Genomic DNA, 22,567 nt, shown 5'->3' on the forward strand with positions numbered 1-22,567 from the left:
TGACAAGGTGGGGGTGTGGTCGAGGTAGAGAAGGCTAGCTTCTCGGAAGGGGACAATCAGATATCTTTTGCAACCTAGACATCGCTTGGATGATATATGTTGATTTGTTTTGAGTTATCTTTTATCTCTTCCCTAACCCTATCTAAATGCCATTATGTTTCAAGATGGAATAAAGAGAGGATGCTCTAAATAGATAAAATGCATGGTTTTACATCTATACATATTCTCTAAGTTTATTAGAAATACAAGTCAATGTAGTCACTTAGTATTTCAATCTAAAGTGAATGAGAAAGTGAATGCTTTTATTTCAAATATGAAATAGGGATGGATAATGGAGTTGGAAAAATGAGACACATGTTATATGCATGACCAAAAATACCCTATAATGTAGAGAGATGGAAAATAAAATTGAATTTCCAAGAACGAAATTGGGTCAGTTATGCATTTGGCTTGGAAAAAATTATGAACCATACCTGAGTCTTGTTCATGAGGTGAGAAAAAGCACATATCTTGGAGGGCATTGGCTACTAGGCAGAGGAAAAGATTGGGAGAAAAAAAGTTCATCATAGTTTTGATAGCGATAGTTGCTCCAGGTTCCTCTTTCCCTTCATTATTAATCTTTCCCATGATTCATTGAGCTTTGTAACGACATCCTATAATCTTGCAAAAAGATTTATTAAGTATTGTTTGATCATTATTGTATGGCATTGGAGACTGTTTTTAGAATATATCTTTGTCATTTTCTTTTAAAAACTCAATAGAACAATAGCAAATGTCTTTTCCACTTTCTTGGTTGCATTGAATTACCAAAATTTTTGTTCTAAAATGCTTCAAACTAATGCAGGTTGGGCTTAGTTGCACATGCCTATGCCAACCCTATCAATAAAGCCACAACTCCTTGTTTAGGAAGCCAACATTTGGGGAAAAAAAACTAGATAACATATTATCATGACACTCTTAAAAATGGAGAGTATTGCTAAAACTAGTTCCATTGGCAGCTGCAGTAAAATGATTGAATTATAAGATATCACTTTGCCAACAACGTTTGTAGAATATCATCCAGTCATAGCCATAGAATGGTGAATCGATGTGCAGCTAGGGTGCATGGTACTCTTCTTTGCTTTTGTTCACCATAGTATGGAAACAATTATCAACCAAATATAGAAATGGGAATTAAGATTTCTTTGTCCCTATTAATTGATGTTTTGGAAACACATTGTAACATCTTTTTGAGTGTCTCTTTCCTAAATAGATGAGTTGTTTATTTGACAATAGGGGGGAAATGTTTATTTTTGAAAAAAATTATATTGGTGGCTATCGAACCGTAATGCTTTTCTCTAAACTGAATGCACACCCAAAATACTAAAGGTCTTCTTCATATTTAAGTATCAAAGTCTCTCCATGCCATGTATGGATTTTAATAAGGGTTTGAAACTGGACATCGAATCTAATATCTTAGATTTAAACTAGTAAGCAAACTCAAGAAACTTTAAACTGATCCTTCGCTAAGATGTTAGCCAATCGAATAACATTTGCAATTCATAAGGAGATAAGTCTTGTTTTCATATACTTGTTGTAGCCTAGAATAATACCAAAACTAAAGTGATTACCTTAATCAGATTTCAATGTTGAGACTGAAATAAATCTGCTCTTCTTCTTGTAAATTTAGTGTTGTGAAACCTTAATGTTGTGTAAGGTGCTCCTTGCTTGAAGATTGATGTCCAAATATTTTCCATCAACAACATTGTGTATGTGCTAATAGGCAATTCCAAAATTTCCTTGATGCTCCAACATTCTAAATTTAGAAGAATGCAATCCTATGGCTTTGTTTTCTTATTGCATATTGATTTCTAGAAAAAAGATTAGAAATAAATGTTCCATTTAGAACTGTAGATTGTGTATCACTAGTTATGCATCTTTGAAATACATATTCGAGTGTCAACATGATTTAAGAGAATGCCAATACATTGTTAGTACTTGAAAAAATGATACATCTTGAAAAAATGATACATCTTTTGATAATATAATTTATGAAACTATCATTTCATTTCATTTCATGAAACTATTGGAGATTGAGTAGAACATTATTCTTGTTGTAGAATCCATGACACTAATTAAACAATAGTTTGTGTCATATATTGTGATTAAAATCTCTTGAGATTATATGTTGTGTGCTATAGTATTTATGTGCAAAAAAGTAGAAAAAGATTGTGTAATATTCTTAAATGAAAGACACAATCCATTACCAATGGTCCTTTGTGAAAACATCATGTAGTTTTCTCTACGATTACTTTACTATGCAAGTAACTAAATTAATGGAATGTCTATGAGTAAGGTAGGACATTTGGAGATCTCTTATAAATTATGAATTATAGATAGATTTCTCATAATGTTGCAAGTACATTCTCCAAATTATATTGTCATGCTTAATGAAGTTGAGTACGTTCTCTATATGGTATTGTCAATTCTATGAACATTGTCATGAGTGTTTCTTTTTGATTCCTTCATGGGATGGGTGTAATGTGGCTTAATTGGGAGGGATAGAAATGGATACAGTATGTTTTGTTCCTTTCTATTTGCCAGTTTTGTTAGAATGGATATAATATGATTTGTTTCTTCTATCAATTAAATATGGCTCTTCAAAAGTACTTTGGCCAAAGTCATTTTTCTTTTGTACTGCATACGTGTAGATATGCTAGATACTTTACATTTCCCTACCACATTCAGTGATTAGGCTACTTCAACATATGTGGAAAGTAGTATATTTCATGACTGCACCGAATCCATCCAATCCTCTTGTTTCGAGATGCTAGACTTCCCGTGCTAGGGTCGAGGCGTTCTTCATGTCAAGAAGAACCCTGAGGGAGCTAGACACTCTGTGGTTGGTGTGGTAAAAGTGCTTGGACCACACTCCTGTCTCAGGTAGCAGGTCGTCGATGTTTGATGGCTTTGGAGAGAAGAGGTTGTAGATGGACACATGTTCGAGGCATTTTGATTAACTCCACATTGATGTATTGTACTCAATCATCCTATGATGATCATTGGATGTAATTGTATCTAATGGATAAGGTTCTTGAATATATTATTAACGATGAATTTTGAAAGATGGATGACATGTAGGTCAACATCTTGGATAATGTGATTTAATAACATTTTGTAATGATAGCAAATTGTTAATCCTTGATTATGGTTAATGAAATAATTATTGACTTTTCAAACTTGGATTTCCATTTGTTTATTTTCCACAATTCTAGCAATGGGATGATGTGACAATTAGAATAGGACATGATTCTTAAAGGAGGGAACTATGACACTCTGAATCTCTTATTTTTTATATTTTTATATATTTAATATTTATAATATTAAATAAATAAATAATTATAACTATGAATTCAAGAAATCCTTTTTCATATTAAAAAAATTTCGTGATCCTAAGTTATGTGAGGAAGGAAAAATATTTTTCTTAATCATAGACATTATGGAATTTCCAATCTGAGAACGCTCTTCTAATTTATGGGGTCCAAGTAACTGTTTTGGCTATACAGAGGCCAAAATGCACCTGTATAACTAATTTGTTTGTATTTTTTTAACAAATTAACATTCATATAAAAATTTATAATTAATTAATAAAAGTGTATTTGAGCCCCTCTATAGCCGAAACCTATAGACAGTGCCCCGAGTAACTGCCCGCATGCCAAATGGCTGCCTTGTTCTCGAGAGCCACTTACCTATATTTACCCACTCTTGTCACCGGTCGAACATTCTTCGCTCCAGGGACGAACCGGTTAAGCCTCTGGGGTCAGCAGCGGCAGAGAGGAACAACAAAAACAATAGTTAAAATGTCCTCAACAGCAGAGAAATTTGAGGGGCGATCGGGGAAGACAACTGCACCATATGGCTCATGGAAGTCGCCACTCTCAGCAGAGATTGTATCGGGAGCAGGCAAGCGCCTCGGAGATGTTGCCATCGACGGGGAATGCCGCCTCATTATACTTGAAGGTCGTCCTGCTGAAAATGGGCAAGTTTCCCACCCTTATTTTGTTTCTTCGAAGTGAGCTCTGGATTGCCTCATGTTGTTCAACCCTGATTCACGAGTCCGAATTTCCTATGCTCTAAACCCTATATTCCAATAGTTGGGAGATGAAAATTAAAATGAGAACTAGCGTGAGCAGTTGCAATTCCCATTGTGATCACCTCCCTAGTTGGACTTGGTTCCAACGTTTTGGTTTCTCTATTGAACAACGCCGTTAGTGTTTGATAAAATATTGTTTGTGTGGGAGAGGTGAAATAAATACTTTGTTATCTACGTTTGACAAATGGTTACATATGCTTGTATGCTTCAGTCAGAAATTTGATGCCATTATGAGCTTTTTTAACCCTTTAAACTGTAAAATTACAATCGATTTATTTTAAAAGACAGCTGTCAAAATGAACGGTGAATTCTAGACGGACCGTCGAAAATGTAAGGGAGATTTAAGATATACCAATCCTTTTTGAGATTTTCGTCTTTAACCATGTTTTAGCATCTGAAGGACAATGTTCAATGGGATTAATGCAATTAAAAAACTGATTCGCTGGTGGGGTCAACTGCTAAATTATCCCGTCCGGGACATGCATGGTGTGGGCGCTGATGCCAATTTTTAAGGTACGGGTGCAAGGGTAAGCATGACGTGGAACGCGACATTAGAAATACAAATATTAAACTTTGTGAAATTCGTAACATAGTTTTATTGGAGATGTAATTCCATTTGTGGAGCAAACTTTCAAATTAAAAGTTGAATGCTGAAACATATATCACAATGAGTGGATTGGGTGTCCGGTGCGAGCCAGTATTACAATAAAAATTGAAATCTGAGACACACTATCACATCAAAGTAGTAGGTGCACATATCATCCAAGTTTAACTTAAAATTGAAACCTGAAACATAGGATCATAGTGATAGTGTGTAATGTCCCTTTTTGGGATCACATTCTATTTTGCCCTGAATTCAGAAATCAAAGTGAAACAAGGAACTCAATATAGTTAGAGATATACCCTAATCTAGGAATAAGATGAGATAAGATTGTCTTGAAACTGACAACCAAATTGAATAATAATATAATCATAATACATGTAATACATCCATTTAGTCTTAAGAGAGAAAAACACTTACAGCACATAATTCTCATGTGTTAAACCATAATGAGGGTTGAGATAGGAAGGACATGATCAGGTGCCCTAATTATCCCCGACCCTAGGCCCAAGAGCGGATATTCACACAGTCTTAATGATGCTCATGAGGTGGTGTATCTAGTGGAGCTTGCACATCATTCCCCTTTATCAGACCACCCTTCTCTCTTCTTCTGATTGGGGATTGCTTTCTTAGTTACCTTAATAACTAACCCATATAGGCTCTGAGGGAAAATTCCAATAGGGTGCCCATAACTCGACCCTAGGCCCAAGAGCAAATTCTCTATCCCCCTTGGCCTCATTCGGTTCTTAATCAGTCTCATGAGGTGGTGTACCTAGTGAGACCTCACCGTTCCCCCTCCTTGCACTTCCTCTCCTTCCCTATTATGGTTGATTATTATATGTGTATGATATTGTCAATTGCTGATATAAAGATACATTAACTTGCAAATGTTTCTTACAAGCACATAGATACATTAGACATAAAGTATGCAAAATACATTGACATTTACATCCATTTATATATGCACAAGGAGTACAATTATTCTTTCAAACCATAATGATTGAAGGTCTTAAAAAATTGATCTGCTCTAGATGATACTGATGTTTGATGATTATCCTCTTCCTGTTCCATGCTAGTTTCTGCACATATGCATATTTCTCCAGTTGCTGATAGTTGTGAATAATTGATTGGTTGAATGAATTCCTTTGATTTGATTGAAGAGTGACGATATGATGAATACTAGTTTGATATATTGGTGGATGATCATTAAATGAATATTGGTTTGATAGAGTGATGTTTGATTGCTGAATTGTATGTTTTATTGATCCCAAAATGAAGTGGATGTGAGGATTGTTTGCTTGATCTTTTTTTTTGATAGGTAATAGACCAAAGCCAAGATTAATTATTATTATTTGTTGTGATTAATTATTATTCTTTGTTAAGCTTGAGTAAACTCAAACCCAAGACCTCCTAGATAATAGGATCACAATTTACCATTGTGTTGCTGGTGCTTGCCTAATTGTTTGCTTGATCTTGCCGATTGATTCTTTGCTTGATTTCTTGAGAGATTAATGATTGATGGATGAAGGATGATGACTGGTAAATTCTCCTCCAATGCTTGGAATAAAATCACATTAATAGTTTAGTGGTGAAAGAGTCGCCACCATTCATAAGAATTGAGCCACCACTTTTTGTTGTTGTCTTTGAGAGTCATACGTTATTCCCCAGATTAATCTCTCCTGAAGGTCCTCCTCAAATGAAACCTTCTCCTCTTTCGATCTGCTCTTGGTTCGAGAGAATTGATATGACAAATGAGATGAATCTCTTCTCCTTAATTAAGCGCCTTGGGCAGAAAGGTTGTGTCCTTTAAGTTGAGGCTGACTTGAGGCTGACTTATGTTTTGTTTGGCCAAATTAATTCATTCTAATTTAAACATTTGAATAGCTAAAGAGGCCAACCTGTTCTTGCTCACAAAATCTAAATTTGAAAATGTCAAATTAGCATCCATGGTTGGGTCGACTTGAATAAATTAGCCATTATCGATTCCCTTCCATCATTATTTGATTTTGACTTCAAGGCCTTGCCCATCAATGATTTTGTTCATTCATTGGTCTGATTTTATTTCACCATCCTTTGATTTTCTTTCACAGCTGGGCAGAGAATTCAGATGTTGAGATTATCAATCTCGACAATGGGAGGACTTCACCTAATGTTGAGACTAAGGATTTTCCTCTTGCCTCTTTTGTTGTTCACTCTCCACTGTGCCATTGATTTAGCTTCAAAAGGGGAAAAGTTTGTATGGTTGCTTTTATTTTCAAAACTCACCCTAACATAACATTGTGCCAGGGATTTGAAGTTTTTGAGATAAGCAATCTCAAGATTGAAAAAACACTGACCATGGATGGGAATTTATATCCTCATACATTAAACTTCATCTGTAGTTTTCCATCAATTTTCAGAGGGTTGATATTAATGCTTTAACATTCCATGTTCATCTCAACATAATCTCATGGTAGAGATTTCAGATTGTCAAGACTTTGTTTTGCATCCAAGAAAACTTTGACACCATTATAGAGCCATGGCAGAATTTTGGATTTTTCAATATTACAAATCCTAACAATGGGCAGATCCACTCAATGTCAGGATTGATCTTGATTTTCATTGTTCTGATCTGTTTAGAGCTGAAAACCTTAATTGAAATACCACTATGGCTAAGCAGATTTTTTGAATTCTCAGGATTGTCACAGGGCAGAAATATTGAGATTTTGAGTTTTCCCCTTGGTGGAAATATGGAGATCTCAAGATTCAAGTATAAATTCATGCTTCAAGGCTGCTTCTTTATGATTCTCAATCTGATTTACAATTTTTAATTGATTGAAAGTTCATCGACATAATATTTCAATCCATTTTCATCGTCACTTTTCACCGTTTAACTCCAAGGTTTCATTTGATTTCATCTTTTTACCTTCACCTCTATCATTCCCCATCAACTTGGCATTCAAATCTCACCTTGAGCTGTCTCCAAACTTTGTTGGAAACTTTGAAATCCTAGGATTTTCAATGTGCAAAAATATTGGAATCTCAGGATTTCCTCTCTACTTTGAATGTTGAAACCTTCAAATCCCTCCTTCCATACTTAAATTAATCCTTGAACTTTCAAGCCTTGCTCAACCTTTGAATTTCACAATCTCCCTTATTCATTTGCCCTTACCTTGACTCCAAATTTGACTTGAGTCTTACTCTCCAGATCAATGCCATTTGGGTGTGTATCTCACCAAACCTTTCATGCTTATCACCCTTCAACGATGCTTCTCATTTCAATCTTCGAGACTTGACTAGCTTTTGTTTTCTCTTGATCTGTTTTACTTTCCGAGGCTCAACTCTCTGAATGGATCATGCTGCCCAAAGTTGCCCAAACTCATCTCTCAGATTGGGAGACTTGAAAGCCGCTACCAACTAAGACCACCTAAGACCATCACTACTATTACCAAAGCAAAAAGAAGGGGGGTCACCATTTGCAATGGGACGATAATGTGAAAACCTCACAACAAGGAGGACTAGTTTTTGTGGTGGAACAATTAGGGAGTATGAAAATAAAAATTACCACACTAACCATTTGTCTGCTATCTTAGGCTTTTATTTTTTAACATACAGAGAGGAATTGGTCTACTTATAACTTCAAGAGGAATAAACTTACCTCTAGGAGAGCAGAGAAGCTAGTGGCTATACATAGTGCCTTGTGTATCATTGAGAGTCTAGCAAAATAATGAGATGTAGAGCTAGACGAGATACAACAAATTGATGAGAATGAGGGTGCAACAGTTTTAGATGTAGAGTTGGTTGGTGTTTCTTTGGCGTATCTTGACCGTGAGGAGTCCAACAGTTCTAGTGATGAGGAGTTTGCCTCAAGGGATGTGTGGAGGTGTCCTTTTACTTCATTTTGGTGTTTTATACCTGTTTTGATATCATGTTACTCATTTTGTTATCATCTTTATGCTATTTTTGATATAAAAGAAATCTTCATTCTTTGTTTCAACAATTTTATTTAGTATTCTATTTTCATATTAGTAATTCGATATGCAATGTTCCATTGTTTATTGTCCCAAGTCCAAGTATTTAGTATTTGGCATTTGTAATTTTACTTCTTATATTGTTATACATCTTTTCATAACTAGCATTTCAAGTACTATATGTATAGTATATAGTATATACAATGCTGCTTCCCCATTGACATCCATTATTCATTGTTCAATGTTCAAGTATTTAGTACTTCGCATTTGTGAGTTTGCTTGTTTACTTCTTATACTATTATACATCTTTTCATAACTAGCATTTCAAGTACTTAATGTATTGTATATGGTATATAAAGCACTGCCTACTTGTCGTCATCCTCTGGTGTCCCAAAATTTTAACGCTTTTTCCGACTGTCTCAAAAACCTGTCTTGCTGTCCTCTTGTCCCTTGGTCCTCCATGATTCATGTTACATTGAACTTTTGCCACTACTACCTTCACCCAATCTATTTACCAATGTCTTTGAAATCATTATTCAAAATATGGTGTTTGAAAAGTATGTCAACACTCTTTACCATCAAACTAGCTAACTTTCAAACACTAGTTGCATTTGTCACAACTTTTACAAGATTAGAAGACCCAACCTCTTATATGGTCTTCAAAATTCCAAATTGGTAATTAGCATCCTTACGTTTTCTAGAATAATCAATAGCTCTAAGAAAGTATGACCAACAAGGCATGTAACAATAATATTGGTGAGGTACCGATGTCGAATATAAGTCTATACATCCATGAAAATGGAACAAGCAATCCTAATCCATGTTTGGCTCATCTCATACATTTGCATGTCCACCATTGAATATTGTTTATCAAGGAAGGAGGTGCACAATCTATGTTCTCTAGGGAGAGCATAAGGGAGTCCAATTGCCTTTGCATCTTTTAACAAAGCTTTGAAATAAGGCAACCTTGCTAGATAAAATAGAATAGCATGGACATAACAAAATTTGGCCATTGAATTAATTGGCTTTTTCATGTTCTTGAAAATGAGGCTTTCCTCTTCCCTATGTCACAACACTCTCCAATTGATACATTGGAGTAGTCAAGTAAATCAATAGATGACCGTATCTTATTATGAGTAGAACCAATGATTTTATCCTTACTCAGGACAACTTAAAAAGCCAACTAACTTCGCCATTTTAAGTTGTCCTAATTTCATACTTTCACAAACTCTAACCCCATGCTTGCTTTCACCTAGTATATGTGTTCTCTCCGTAGGATAGCTCCCATGGTAATCAATTTTGCAAATATGACATAACCAATGCATGTTGCTCCTTGCATTTTAATCCCTTTTGATGATCAAATTTGTGGCAAATTGAAGCAATGGTTTCTTGGGGTTGAAAGGACCTTTTGCAAGTTCTTGAAGAGAGAGTGAAGGGCATGTAAAATGTTCTTGTGGAATAGAAGTTGTTAGCATAAATGCTGATGGTATTCCTTTGGGGGAGTATCCTAAGCATTGGAGAGCATGTGGCAGTATTGACATGTTGCATTCATGACTTTGTTTGTCATTAATGTCAACATAGCAATAATTCTCTGAAAACTGGTAGACTAGTAGACAAAGATCGAGGTCATACAAACATCATCTTGATGATCAGGTGATGCGAAGTTAAGGATGTGTTCCTCACAATGTTAGATAGCGAGGTTAAGTGCGCGTAACCTAAGTCGAAGAGATATGTAAGTTATAACTGATTTACAGAGAGCAGTGCAGAAATAGAGTACCTGTAAAGTAGTTTCTGATGATTATGGTATATTTTTTTTACAAAGATATAATCAGGATACATGAAGTTATACAATGGAAGAAGACACTCTGATGGTTACGTCTGTAAGTGCGCAAGCGCTAAAGTCGCATGTGTGAGAAGTTATATGGACTGTGAGCCAAGAGTGCTATCGTGATTGTGAAATAATTAATTATCTTATTGTGGTCCTATAATAATTAATTGGGAAAGCCTCAAGGCCGACTCAAGTAATTGTTTCGAGGACGTGGTATAAAGGAAAGTATTTTCCTTGATTGAGAAGTGTGTGATTCGTGTGTGAAATGCAAAGTGTTCAAGGAAGTGCGAACAAGAGCAGAGTAATTGGTAAATACGAGTAAGCGATCCAAGGGATTATTGGATGCAAAGTTTGTGATCTGGTATCGAGATTAGGAGCAGAAGTCCAATTGATATGACAGAGAAAGAGGAAGGAGCAATATCGTTCAATTCTGTTATTCTGCAAGGAATAATACAGATATCATTTGGACAGTGGGTTCATTGGTCTTGCCCTGGAAGTTGTTTGGACAATGGGTCCATTTGCCTTCTACAACTCCTAACAGGGTTGGAATCTCATAACAAGGATTCGAAGTCTCCTAACAGGGACTGATATGTAATGAATGTTTTTGTAGATTCCTAATAGGGTCCATCCTTTAACAAGGAATATTTATATTAGTACATTATCTTGTGGGTACCATCCCCACCAGGGTTTTTCCTTTGATCAAGGGTTTCCCTAGTTAACATATCTGGTGTTATTGTGCATGAGTATCTTGTTGTGGTTTCTGATTATATTGCTCATATGGTTAAGATTTAATAAGGTTGATAATTGTGATAATAGTTGGATAACTGATTCACCTACCCCCCCACCCCCTCAGTTATATTGTGGACTATATATTCTAACAGAAGTTCAGTTTGGTGTTTTAGAATTAGAAGAGGGTTAACTGGTGTTCTATTTTCTTCATATCAATTTATTCACCACCCTCATGACTGGAATTATTGCTATTGCTCATTTTGTTGTGTTCAGAAAGTTTAAAACCAAAACCTAAGTTATTGATCCTAATTCTGATGTAGGTTCAGGTAAGTAGGTTAACAAATTTCTTTTACCTTGTTTCTGGGTTTGGCATATATATATATATATATATATATATATATATATATATATATATATATATTTATTGATACATTACAAATTTATATATGATTGCTAGTAAAGCTATAAATATAATACCTCATTCATCAATAATATTCATGATTTGCCAAAGTCTCATAATGTCATTACACAATGAAAATTCAAATCACAAGCCATATTTTATATTTAATATTCATCTTCATCATGATCATAGGCATCAAGGTCACCATTTGGCTCAACTTCATTTGAACAACACTCCAAGTTGTGTACCATTAGGCATGGAGTGTGGTCATCCCATGTTACCCTAATAATAAGTTAGAAGTGTGATACTCAAAAATCTATAATTGCCAATAAAATCATAAATATAATACTTTATGTATTCATAATTTGTAACAATCACAAAATGCATTTGCAAATTGATTTTTCAAGATTCAAAACAGTTTTAAGTTTGATACCCACAGTTGTGGGTGCACCCAAGTTCGACCTAGATGTGGCTTGGGCACCCATGTGCCTACCATAGGAACCTAAGTCGAACTCGGAGCTGAACCGAACCAGAATCAAAACCCGACCTCAAATAGGGGAACTTGGTAACTTAGACCAAAATGATGAAAGCATATTCAATTTACAAACTTATTAACATGCCAAAAAAAGTAAATTAAAAAAATAAATCAAAATGACACACCTTGGGTGTAGCTTTAGATTTGCAATTTTTTTCGTTTAAGATTTGAAGCTTTTACGAAATGTGATAGAGTGCAATGGAGAGGTTTTCTATCTCAACTCTCAAACTTCTTTCCTTGTCCATTTAACATCCTTGAACCAAGGACTATACAAATTGAAAGTCTAATTGGCAAGGCAAAGGAAACAACAAAAATTGTTATGTTTTTGTTTGGTAGGATGCAGGCTGTATGAGGCATGGAAGGGTTTCTGGGACCCCCACACCCCCCCTTACATGTCAATACTTCAAAATAAAATCATATATATTTTTAAATTTTTTGACATGAAAAACCTTGCCTGATATAGAGATTGCTAGGCGTTCCCTAGAGTTTCCTAGTTTTTTTTTGAAAAGGGGTATGTGGCCCATAATGTTTCATCTCTTTTGAAAAAGAGTGAGGGGAGGAAACTGCGGGATTTCCCCAAAATCATAGGGGGCATGGTGACATGGGTCGCAAGTGTGAGGATGCATCCTTGTGTAACATAATTAATGACCATTTTTTTAATGTTTGTGATGTGGGAGCATCCAAGGTCTAAGAGCAATCTTGCATCACCCAAAATTTTTATCTACTTATTTAGTAAGGGCTATTTTTGTGAGGGTTGTATTTTTGGCAAGTTTACAATTTTATTTGTATACAGATCGTTTTACTTCCCTAGAGGTTCATTTTGGATATATAAGCATGCCGATGTAGTTTCATGGCAAGATCAAGTTCGGTTTTGAAAAAAAAAAAAAAAAAAAAAATATATATATATATATATATATATATATTTTGGGTGGGGATACAAAAAATTTGAACTTAGTTTTGAAGGCCTTAGAGGCTCTGAAAGGGGTTCAAGCTTTGCTCTAGACGACATTTCTTGATCCAAGTTGTAGAGTGTTTCAAGAGGTTTCCAAAAAGTGGTTATAATAGCCAATTGAGCATACAATTCACAAGATATGGCCTCCAAAAGTTGCACCACTTCAGGAGGAAAGATAAAATCCCTTCAAATACACTAATTAGTGCTGAAGCTCATTTGGGGGGCATATCCTATATATATTCAAATGTAGGGGAAAATTAGATAAAGTTGGCCTAAAAAGGGGGTGTTTACAATTTCCAAAACTCTGTGCGACGGTTAAATTTCCCAATATAAAGAGGACAAATACGGGTTACCAGGGGCAGTTTTGGTGGTGCATATGATGATTTTGCTTGCAGATTATCTAAGGGGAGTACCATTCATAAAGTGGTATCAAAACATAAGTTCATGGGAGACAATATATACCAAGACCGTTGTTGTGGGTCTGAGAGATATTGTAGAAGAAATGCCTCCACAAAGGAACCTGTCATGTCCCCTCTCTAGTTTGACTAGTAGAGTCATGAGAGTTGGCCTATTATTGGAGTCTCGTGGGCTAGCATTGGTGGATAGAGACTCATATTGGATACTCAGTGACCAAAGTTGGTTCTACAGTCAGTTTGAGAGCTAGTTAGGGTAGTTCCTTAATTTTAGGAATTTTCCTAAAATTTACGAGGTTGTGGCAATGATCAGATTTGAAGCTTTTGGGGACTAGTATACGGTTTCAGTTTCAGGGTGACGAGGTATATTCCCTAGTTTTTAGGAGCATCCCTAGTTTTTAGGGATGGGACTGCTAGTTGGCCCACACTACCCAACATTAGTCATGGGCAGGTGACAAGACCCGTTCATTGATTATTTGGTTGGTTTGGCTTTCTAGTTGAATAAAAAGAAATCTAAGTTTGCGTTTAAATAAATTAAAATTAAGCTATTTATATAGCTAATTGGAGTAATAAGGGGATTTTGGCTTCATTTGGTCAAGTAGGTCTATGTGTTATAGCTCGTTGGAAAGGTCTTGAATTATTATAATTTATTTTCATCATCCAGAGACCTTCGGGCAGCTAGAGTTATGTTATTTGAGGAAAGGGGTGTTTTTCCTATACATTAAGGCATTTTAATTGAGAAGATGCCATTTTATAATAAAGGGAAAGACATATTATCCCATTAGGGTTTGATTGGCTTTGAGAGGGAGATAAAAGGAGATGTTGGCTCATTCTTTCATTATCGTTTACATCTTCATACTTGGTATTTGTGATTTTACTCTAAGGAGCGATTCTAGAGGACTGGGATGCAAACTCTAAAGCTTGGCTATTGGGACGCAAACCCTAATAGATGGTTTCAGCAACATTCTACAATATTGTTTCAGTAGTTGACAAAGATTGCTAAGTTCAGCATTTGGGGGTGCTTGTGCATTGCACGTTGAGGGTCTTGTTTGGCACGTTGGGATCTTCTTGTTGCCATCTCTACCCTTTTGGTGTATGGCTGGTCCATTCTTGCAGTTGGCGTCTTCATTCCTTGTTTGTAAACACCTTTGCTGGCATACTGATTACATATCTTGCTTGGTACAATTTGTAGCTATTTTGGTTGATTGAGTATTATATTATTTGCTGCTGTTAATTATTGTTTTACTTATATTTGGAAAATACAAAAAAAGAAGAAACAATCTTTCTGCAACTTCTGTTGAATTGTCTAAGACCATAAGGAAAGCACATGAAAATCTATTATTTAACTAAAATCTACAAAAGTTCAGTGAAAGGATCCTTTTGGGATCTTTCAGTGGTATTAGAACTTGAATCCTGCCAGCCTATAGGGTTTCAGTGAAATTATCACAACAGGTTACAAAAAAGGGTTTGATAATTAATTTTAGCATTTGGCATCTATTTTTATCTATCTTCTATACATTCTGGTGGAGAAATACATAGGTTTTACGAGCGCAGGAGAAACCAGTGGCAAGTAGAGGTCGCTAGAGACACAGAGACACCAACTATGGGTGAGGCAGAGGGTGCTGTTGGTGACGGCATGCCTACAGAGGCAGAGGAGAGAGACTTCACGAGAACTCTGATTGTTTTGTAGCCCAGGATAGTCTAGACATTGGATAGATTACAGAATACCCTGGAGCGGATGGAATTGGATAGGAGTGGAGGTAGATAGGAAAAACAGGGAAGGAGCAGGTTGATTTTTGTTGCGGGAAGCCAACGCAGTCATTGTTATCATGTCTCAATAGAGAGCTCTGTTCATTCCCATAGGCAGGAATGTTCACATATTCTTGCTCTGGATATACCATTATTGCCTTAGTTTGGGCAAGTTGAGCAGCCAACACAAGTGGAGCCACTTGAGGTTGGATTCCAGGATTCATTCATTATAGCTACAACTGAGTGGAGAGCCCTACCCCCAAAGGTTAGGGTTGTTTTTCCTTTTCCATAGTATTGTGCACAACGTAGGGATAACACCAGGTTTAGAGGAGATAGGGGCTACAGACCACATCAGGACAACGACCTCAGTAGAGCCACTGGGAAGATCATGTTGGCTACCTATGATGGCACAGGTGATATAAGTGCATAAGCTTGGGTGCACAAGCTGGATATCTATTTATCATTGAGACCTATGCTTGAGATAGAGGCTATACCGTTTGTAGTTTTGCATTTAGACAAGGTTGCCTATGATTGGTGGCACCATAGATTGGTCACCTAGGATCACACCATGGTTCACTCCTATGTTGAATTTATTGAGCGACTCATTGCTAGGTTTGATTGTAAAGACGCAGAGCTTTACTACTAGGAGTTGACACATATTAGGAAGATAAGGAACGTGGAGTCTTTTGTGAATGAGTTCTAGCATATTGTAGTCATGGTTCCGAACATGTCTCATAGTCATTGTGTGATGCTGTTCATAGAGGGTTTTTTGCAAGACAGGTTGAAGGGATTGGTATGAGCATTCGAGCCAGCCACCCTCAAGGAGGCCATTGATGTTACATTTAGACTAGACACCCCTTTTGGTCCTTATCAGGTAGATAAGAAACCTTTTAGGGATTCTCGGCCTCCCCAGAAGGCCAACACTTCCCAGGGCAGAGGGGGACCACCTTCTAGACCACCTAGGATGGACTAGGAGACGAGGAATGAGCTGAGGAGGAAGAAACTATGCTTCTCCTATAAGGAGCCATGGGAACCTAGACATCCAAGGCAAGGTTCATTTGATAGAGGCAACATCTGAGATATGCGATGAGGAGATACCTAATACTGAAATTGAGGATAGTCCGAAGTAGGTTGAGCAAGAACACCCACAGTTAGAGCTAGACATTTCAAAGCCTTTGGTGTCAGCTAAAGTGACTATGGCTACTCTCTCTAGTTATCCTAGATTTCATGCCTTTCGTTTGAAAGGTACATTGAGAGGCCAGTGGGTTATGAGCTTAATAGATATAGGTGACATGCACAACTTTATTGACCAGAAGCTAGTTGACAGGTGTAGGTTCTAGTTCGAGGAGTTTGTTGGTTTTGAAGTGAAGTTTGCAGATGGTGCCGTTTTGAGCTATACTTGGAGGATTCCTTAGCTTTGCATCCAGATGGGGGACTATACTCTAACAGATGATTTTTATGTGCTAGCACTGGGGGATTATGATGTTGTTTTGGGTATGTAGTGGTTACAAGGTATTGGGCGATACATCATTGACCACCACTACATGCAAATGGAGTTTCTTTCTAGAAGGAAGAAGACTATCTTGAGGGTGGCTTTAGACGGTGGTCCTAAGGAGGTAACTTCCTGTAGGATGGAGACTATCATTTGTCATGATGACATACTTTGGGCTACACGTTGTTTTCTAAAGTTTAAAATACCTACACTTCAGGATGGCAGGGCCTTTCATGTAGACATACAGTCAATGATGGATCGACATGGTCATGTCTTTGGTGACATATCTTCTGGTGTATCTCCTGATAGAGGTTTCGAGCATGGGATAGAGATGGAGGATGGGGCTTAGCCCATGATTACTACCCCATATTGTAATCCTAGAGCATACAAGGATGAGATTGAGAGGACCATCCATGAGTTACTAGATATGGGATTTATTTGCTCTAGCTCTAGCCCTTTTGCTTCTTTTTGTGGTGCTTGTTAAGAAGAAGGAATCGACTTTATGGACGTGTATTGATTACAAAGCCTTGAACAAAAAGACAATCAAGAATAGATACCTCATTCCACGCATTGATGAGTTGTTAGATGAGCCACATGGAGCTATCTGCTTCTTGAAGATTGATCTCCATTCACGCTATCATTAGATTCATGTGCGGGATGAGGACGTGCACAAGACTGCTTTCCGTTGTCACTATGGGCACTATGAGTTTCTGGTGATGCCTTTTGGCCTCACTACTGCACCTGCCACCTTCTGGTCCTGTATGAACCACATCTTCAACAAGCAGTTGAGGAAATCGGTTCTGGTATTTTTTTGATGACATATTGATTTACAACCGGACATGGGAGGATCATCTTAGATACATTGAGGAAGTGCTTAGCATCATGGAGAGTTAGTCTCTATTTGCTAAGTTGTCCAAATGTGAATTTGGATTTAGAGAGATTTTATACTTGGATCACGTGATTAGTGTAGAGGGAGTGAAAGTACATGAGGAGAAGATTCAGGCGATTGGCCTTCTCCTAGGAACATTATTGAGTTGTGTGGGTTCCTTGGTTTATGTGCCTATTATAGGAGGTTCATAAGGGGATTCTCACAATTAGCAACACCTTTAACAGAGCTCACAAAGAAGGGAGCCTTCAGATGGACAGAGCCAGCATAGGGAGTCTTTGAGAAACTCAAGGGGGTTATGATCACCTATCTAGTTTTGGTATTCCTTGATTTCTCACAACCATTTGTACTTGAGTGTGATGCCTCAAGTAAAGGCATGGGGGCGGTGTTGATGCATAATAGACACCCCATTGCCTATGAGAGTAGGAAGCTGCGGGATAATGAGAGGCTGTATTCCACATATGACAAGGAAATGTTGGCAATCATGCATGCATTAGCCAAATTCAGATAATATCTTATTGGCAGCAAATTTGTGGTGAGGACGAACCATAATAGTCTGAAACATTTCCTTGATCAGACAAAGCTTAATGATAGGCAACAAAAGTGGGTTAGCAAGGTGCAGGCGTATGATTTTGACATAGAATTCATCAAGGGGAAGAACAATACTATTGCTGATGCACTTTCCCGAAAGCCATCACTTGCTGCTCTTTGTTCATTGAGTGAGATTTCGACAGATTGGAAGGCTCAACTTTTAGTTGAGTATTCCAAAAATCAGTATGCTTGAGAGATCATGGATGGGTTGACACAAGATGACGGATATAGTATAGTGAATGATGTCATCTACTACAAGGGCAAAGTCTACGTTGTTCTTGAATCACAGTTGATGGAGCATGTTTGGCATGTTTATCATGATACTCCTACAGCAGGACATCCGGGTTATGGTAAGACCTATAGGGTGGTATAGGAGAGATTCTCTTGGAAGGGTCTCAAGGATGATGTCTTATGCCATGTTTGTGAATGCATGACTTGTTAGCAGAACAAGTTAGAGCATACTTTTCCTGTTGGATTGTTGCAGCCTTTGCCTATATCGGAGCAGAAGTGGACAAGGATATATATGGACTTCATTACAGGTCTTCCTTGAGTTCAAGGGAAGGACTGTATTTATGTTGTGGTGGATAGGTTGACTAAGTATGCCCACTTCTTTCCTATTGTAGCGGACTTCACAGCTTCACAGGTAGCCGAGTTATTTTGTAGAGAAATATTTAGACTTCATGGCCTCCCCAAGACCATAGTGAGTGATAGGGACAGCAAGTTCATGAGTTCCTTTTGGCAGGAACTTTTCAGGCTAGTAGGCATAGAGTTGACTCCCAACACTAGCTACCATCCTCTAATAGATGGACAGACTGAGGTAGTTAATAAGTGGGTGGAGGGGTATCTGCACAACTATGTGTCAGGACAACAGAAGGCATGGGTGCGTTGGCTGTATTTGGGTAAATATTGTTATAATACTACGCACCACATGTCGATTGACATGACTCCCTTTAGAGCTCTTTATGGCTACGAGGCATTATCTTTTGTTGATTTGGCTTTTAGTGATAGCAGAGTTCCCTTAGCACAGGATTGGTTGCAGGAGAACCAAAATATCATGAGATCTCTTAGGGAAAACTTGCAGCATGCTCAGAATCAAAAAAAGATGTAAGCTGATCAGCATATTACAGAGAGAGCATTTGAGGTGGGTGACATGATTTTCCTTCGTTTATACCCTTACAGACAGAGCACTCTTAAACGAGGAGCTGAAAAGCTCAAGCCTCATTTTTATGGACCTTACAGAGTACTCAGGGGAGTTGGAGAAGTGATCTATGAGATCGAGTTACCACCAAATAGTAGGGTTTATGATGTATTCCGCGTGTCATGCCTGAAAAAGGCACTGGGGAAGCATATTACAACATTACGCAATTTACCTCCTTTAGATGAAGAGGGTAAATTGAGTTTGGTCCTTGAGGAGATTCTGGAGGTCAGGGAAAGACAATTGAGGAGTAGGGTGATTTGGGAGTACTTGGTGAGTTGGAGAGGTCTACCCATAGAGGACGCTGCCTGGGAGGGTGAGTCCATTTTGTAGCAAATAGCATTGCAGTTGCTTGTAGGCAAGCATCTCTGAGAGGGGAGGACTGTCATGTCCACTCTTTAGTCCGACTAGCAGAGTCATGAGAGTTGGCCTATTATTGGAGTCTCGTAGGTTAGCAGTGGTGGATAGAGACTCATACTGGATAATCAGTGACCAGAGTTGGTTCTACAGTCAGCTTGAGAGCCAGTCGAGGTAGTTCCTTAATTTTAGGGATTTTCCTAAAATTTAGGAGTTTGTGGCAATGATTAAATTGGGGCTCCTTGGGACCAATATATGATTTCAGTTTCAGGGTGACAGGTTTTTCCCCTAGTTTCTACAAGCATTCCTAGTTTTTAGGGATGGATTGCCAGTTGGCACACATTACCCAACATCAGTCACAGGTAGGTGACAGGACTCGTACATTGATTATTTGGTTGGTTTGTCTTTCTAGTTGAATAAAAGGAAATCTAAGTTTGTGTTTAAATTAATTAAAATAAAGCTATTTATATAGCTAATTGGAGTAATAAGGGGATTTTAGCTTCATTTGGTCAGGCATGCCTATGTGTTAGAGCTCGTTGGAAAGGTCTTGAATTATTATAACTTATTTTCATCATCTAGAGACCTTCGGGCACCTAGAGTTATGTTATTTGAGGAAATGAGTGTTTTTCCTATACATGAAGGCCTTTTAATTGACAAGATGCCATTTTATAATAAAGGGAAAGGCATATTCTCCCTCTAGGGTTCGATTGGCCTTGAGAGGGAGATAAAAAGAGATATTGGCTCATGATTTCATTATCTTTTACATCTTCATACTTGGTATTTGCTATTTTGCTTTGAGGAGCGATTCTAGAGGATTGGGACTGGGACACAAGCCCTAGAGCCTGGCTATTGGGACACAAACCCCAATAGATGGTTTCAACAACATTCTACAATATTGTTTCAGTAGTTGACAAAGATTGTTAAGTTCAGCATTTGGGGGTGCTTGTGCATTGCATGTTGAGGGTCTTCTTTGGCACGTTGGGATCTTCTTGCTACCTCAGTTGACTATAGCAGCTGTACGACTGCCTTTTAGCTGGCACATGATTTGTTGGTTGGCTTACGTCAACTATCTCTACCCTTTTGGTGCGTGGCTGGTCTATTCTTGCAGCTAACGTCTTCATTCCTTGTTTGTAAACACCTTTGCTGGCATACTGATTACATATCTTGCTTGGTATGATTTGTAGCTATTCTGGTTGATTGAATATTATATTATTTGCTGCTATTGTTAGTTATTGTTTTACTTATATTTGGAAAATACAAAAAAAGAGAAGAAACAATCTTTCTGCAAGTTCTGTCTAATTCTCTAAGACCACAAGGAAAGCACAGGAAAATCTATTATTTTAATTAAACTTTACAGAAGTTCAGTGAAAGGATCCTTTTGGGATCTTTCAGAACCATGGTGGAAGAATTGCTGGTGTGAAAGAACAAGGTTTTAGAGCCCTCCAGAGACAAGTGGAAGCGTCTGAAGAGGAGCTATGTAGAGCATAGTTTCATCGCCTCGGGGGATGGGGAGACAAGGGAACATGGGGACAAGTTTTCGGGACGGGGGGATAGAGGGGCCTTAATTTGGGAATGGTAGGGGGATGGTGGTGCAGGACTGGAGGGGGGTTGTATATACTATACATATGGTGCTTAAAATGCTAGTTATGAAAAGATGTATTGCAATATAATATATAAAGATGTAAAAGAGCAAATACTTGAACATCACATTGAATTCGAACATCGAACACTGAACATAAATAGTCAAATCAGTAAATAGTTAACAATGGAACACCCCCCATCCTCGGTGGAGGTGGTAGAATCTTGTGGTGCCACTGGGGATGGGGGAACAGAGTCCCCAAGGCCCTGGCGCTTCCCCATCCCTAATGCGTGGGGTGAAAGGGGGGGGACGTGTCCTCGTGTTATTATGATGTAGAGAAATTGATATTAGGGCAAGAGATGAAAGTAAGGATGAATTTGGAGAACTATAGCTTGAAGAAGAGCTAGAATTGGCTAGAAATCTTGATGAAGGTAGGTTTATGAGGGTCATTTGACTCATTTCCAAGATTGGAAAGAGACGAAAAATTGAAGTTTCACATTTTCTAGAAATCTAAATCTAGAAGAGTTGATTGATTAGATCAATGATATGGAAGAGTATTTTGAGTATGAAGAAGTAGAAGATCTTGTGAGGGTTAGATTCATAGAGGCCAAGCTGGAAGGTCATGTTAGAATTTTGTGGCAAGAGGCTTAGTTGGAGAGAAATAGAAGAGGGAAGGAGAAGATAACAAGTTGAGATCGGATGGTGGAAACATTTAAGAGACAATTCACTCCTATTCGCTATGAGCTTGATTTGTTGAAGAAATTGCAAGGGTTGAATCAAGTAGGAAGATCTGTCCTGGAATATACAAGAAAGTTCTATTGAGTCCTCATCTAAATGGGTCATTTTGAAGCCAACAAGGAGAAGGTTGCATGTTACATGAATGGGTTGAGGTTGAGTATTCAGGAAGAGTTGATAATGGTAAGAATGTCAACTATTGAAGATGCATATCAATTTGTTGTGAGGGTAGAAGAAAAATTGATTGAGAAGTTTGAGAACAAGAGAAATGAAAGAGGTTATGGTGGAAAGCCTAGTGGATGGACGTATGGAGGCTGAAATGAAGATTAGAAGAAGAATGGGGATCCTAATAGTAGTCAAAATCAGAGAGAAAATAATTCCTATTATCCTCATCATCAAAATAATAGAGATCAAAGAGAAGAGGACAAGGATTGGAAGAAGAT

At 37.6% G+C, this 22,567-nt stretch overlaps 1 protein-coding gene across 1 annotated transcript in view; it reads left to right on the forward strand.

Annotated features, from left to right (window-relative positions):
* Positions 1–3,668: 3,668 nt before the first annotated feature.
* LOC149533879 (peptidase uncH-like) overlaps positions 3,669–22,567 on the forward strand; it is a 169,537-nt gene continuing 150,638 nt past the window's right edge. The window contains exon 1 of the mRNA XM_089805069.1: positions 3,669–4,018. Coding sequence (XP_089661195.1) covers positions 3,699–4,018 — 320 coding nt within the window. The 5' untranslated portion in view covers positions 3,669–3,698. The remainder of the gene's footprint in view (positions 4,019–22,567) is intronic.

Source organism: Cupressus sempervirens, chromosome 10, assembly GCF_028749045.1.
Source record: "Cupressus sempervirens isolate cs-2001-9-10 chromosome 10, ASM2874904v1, whole genome shotgun sequence".
Taxonomy (NCBI): Eukaryota; Viridiplantae; Streptophyta; class Pinopsida; order Cupressales; family Cupressaceae; genus Cupressus; species Cupressus sempervirens.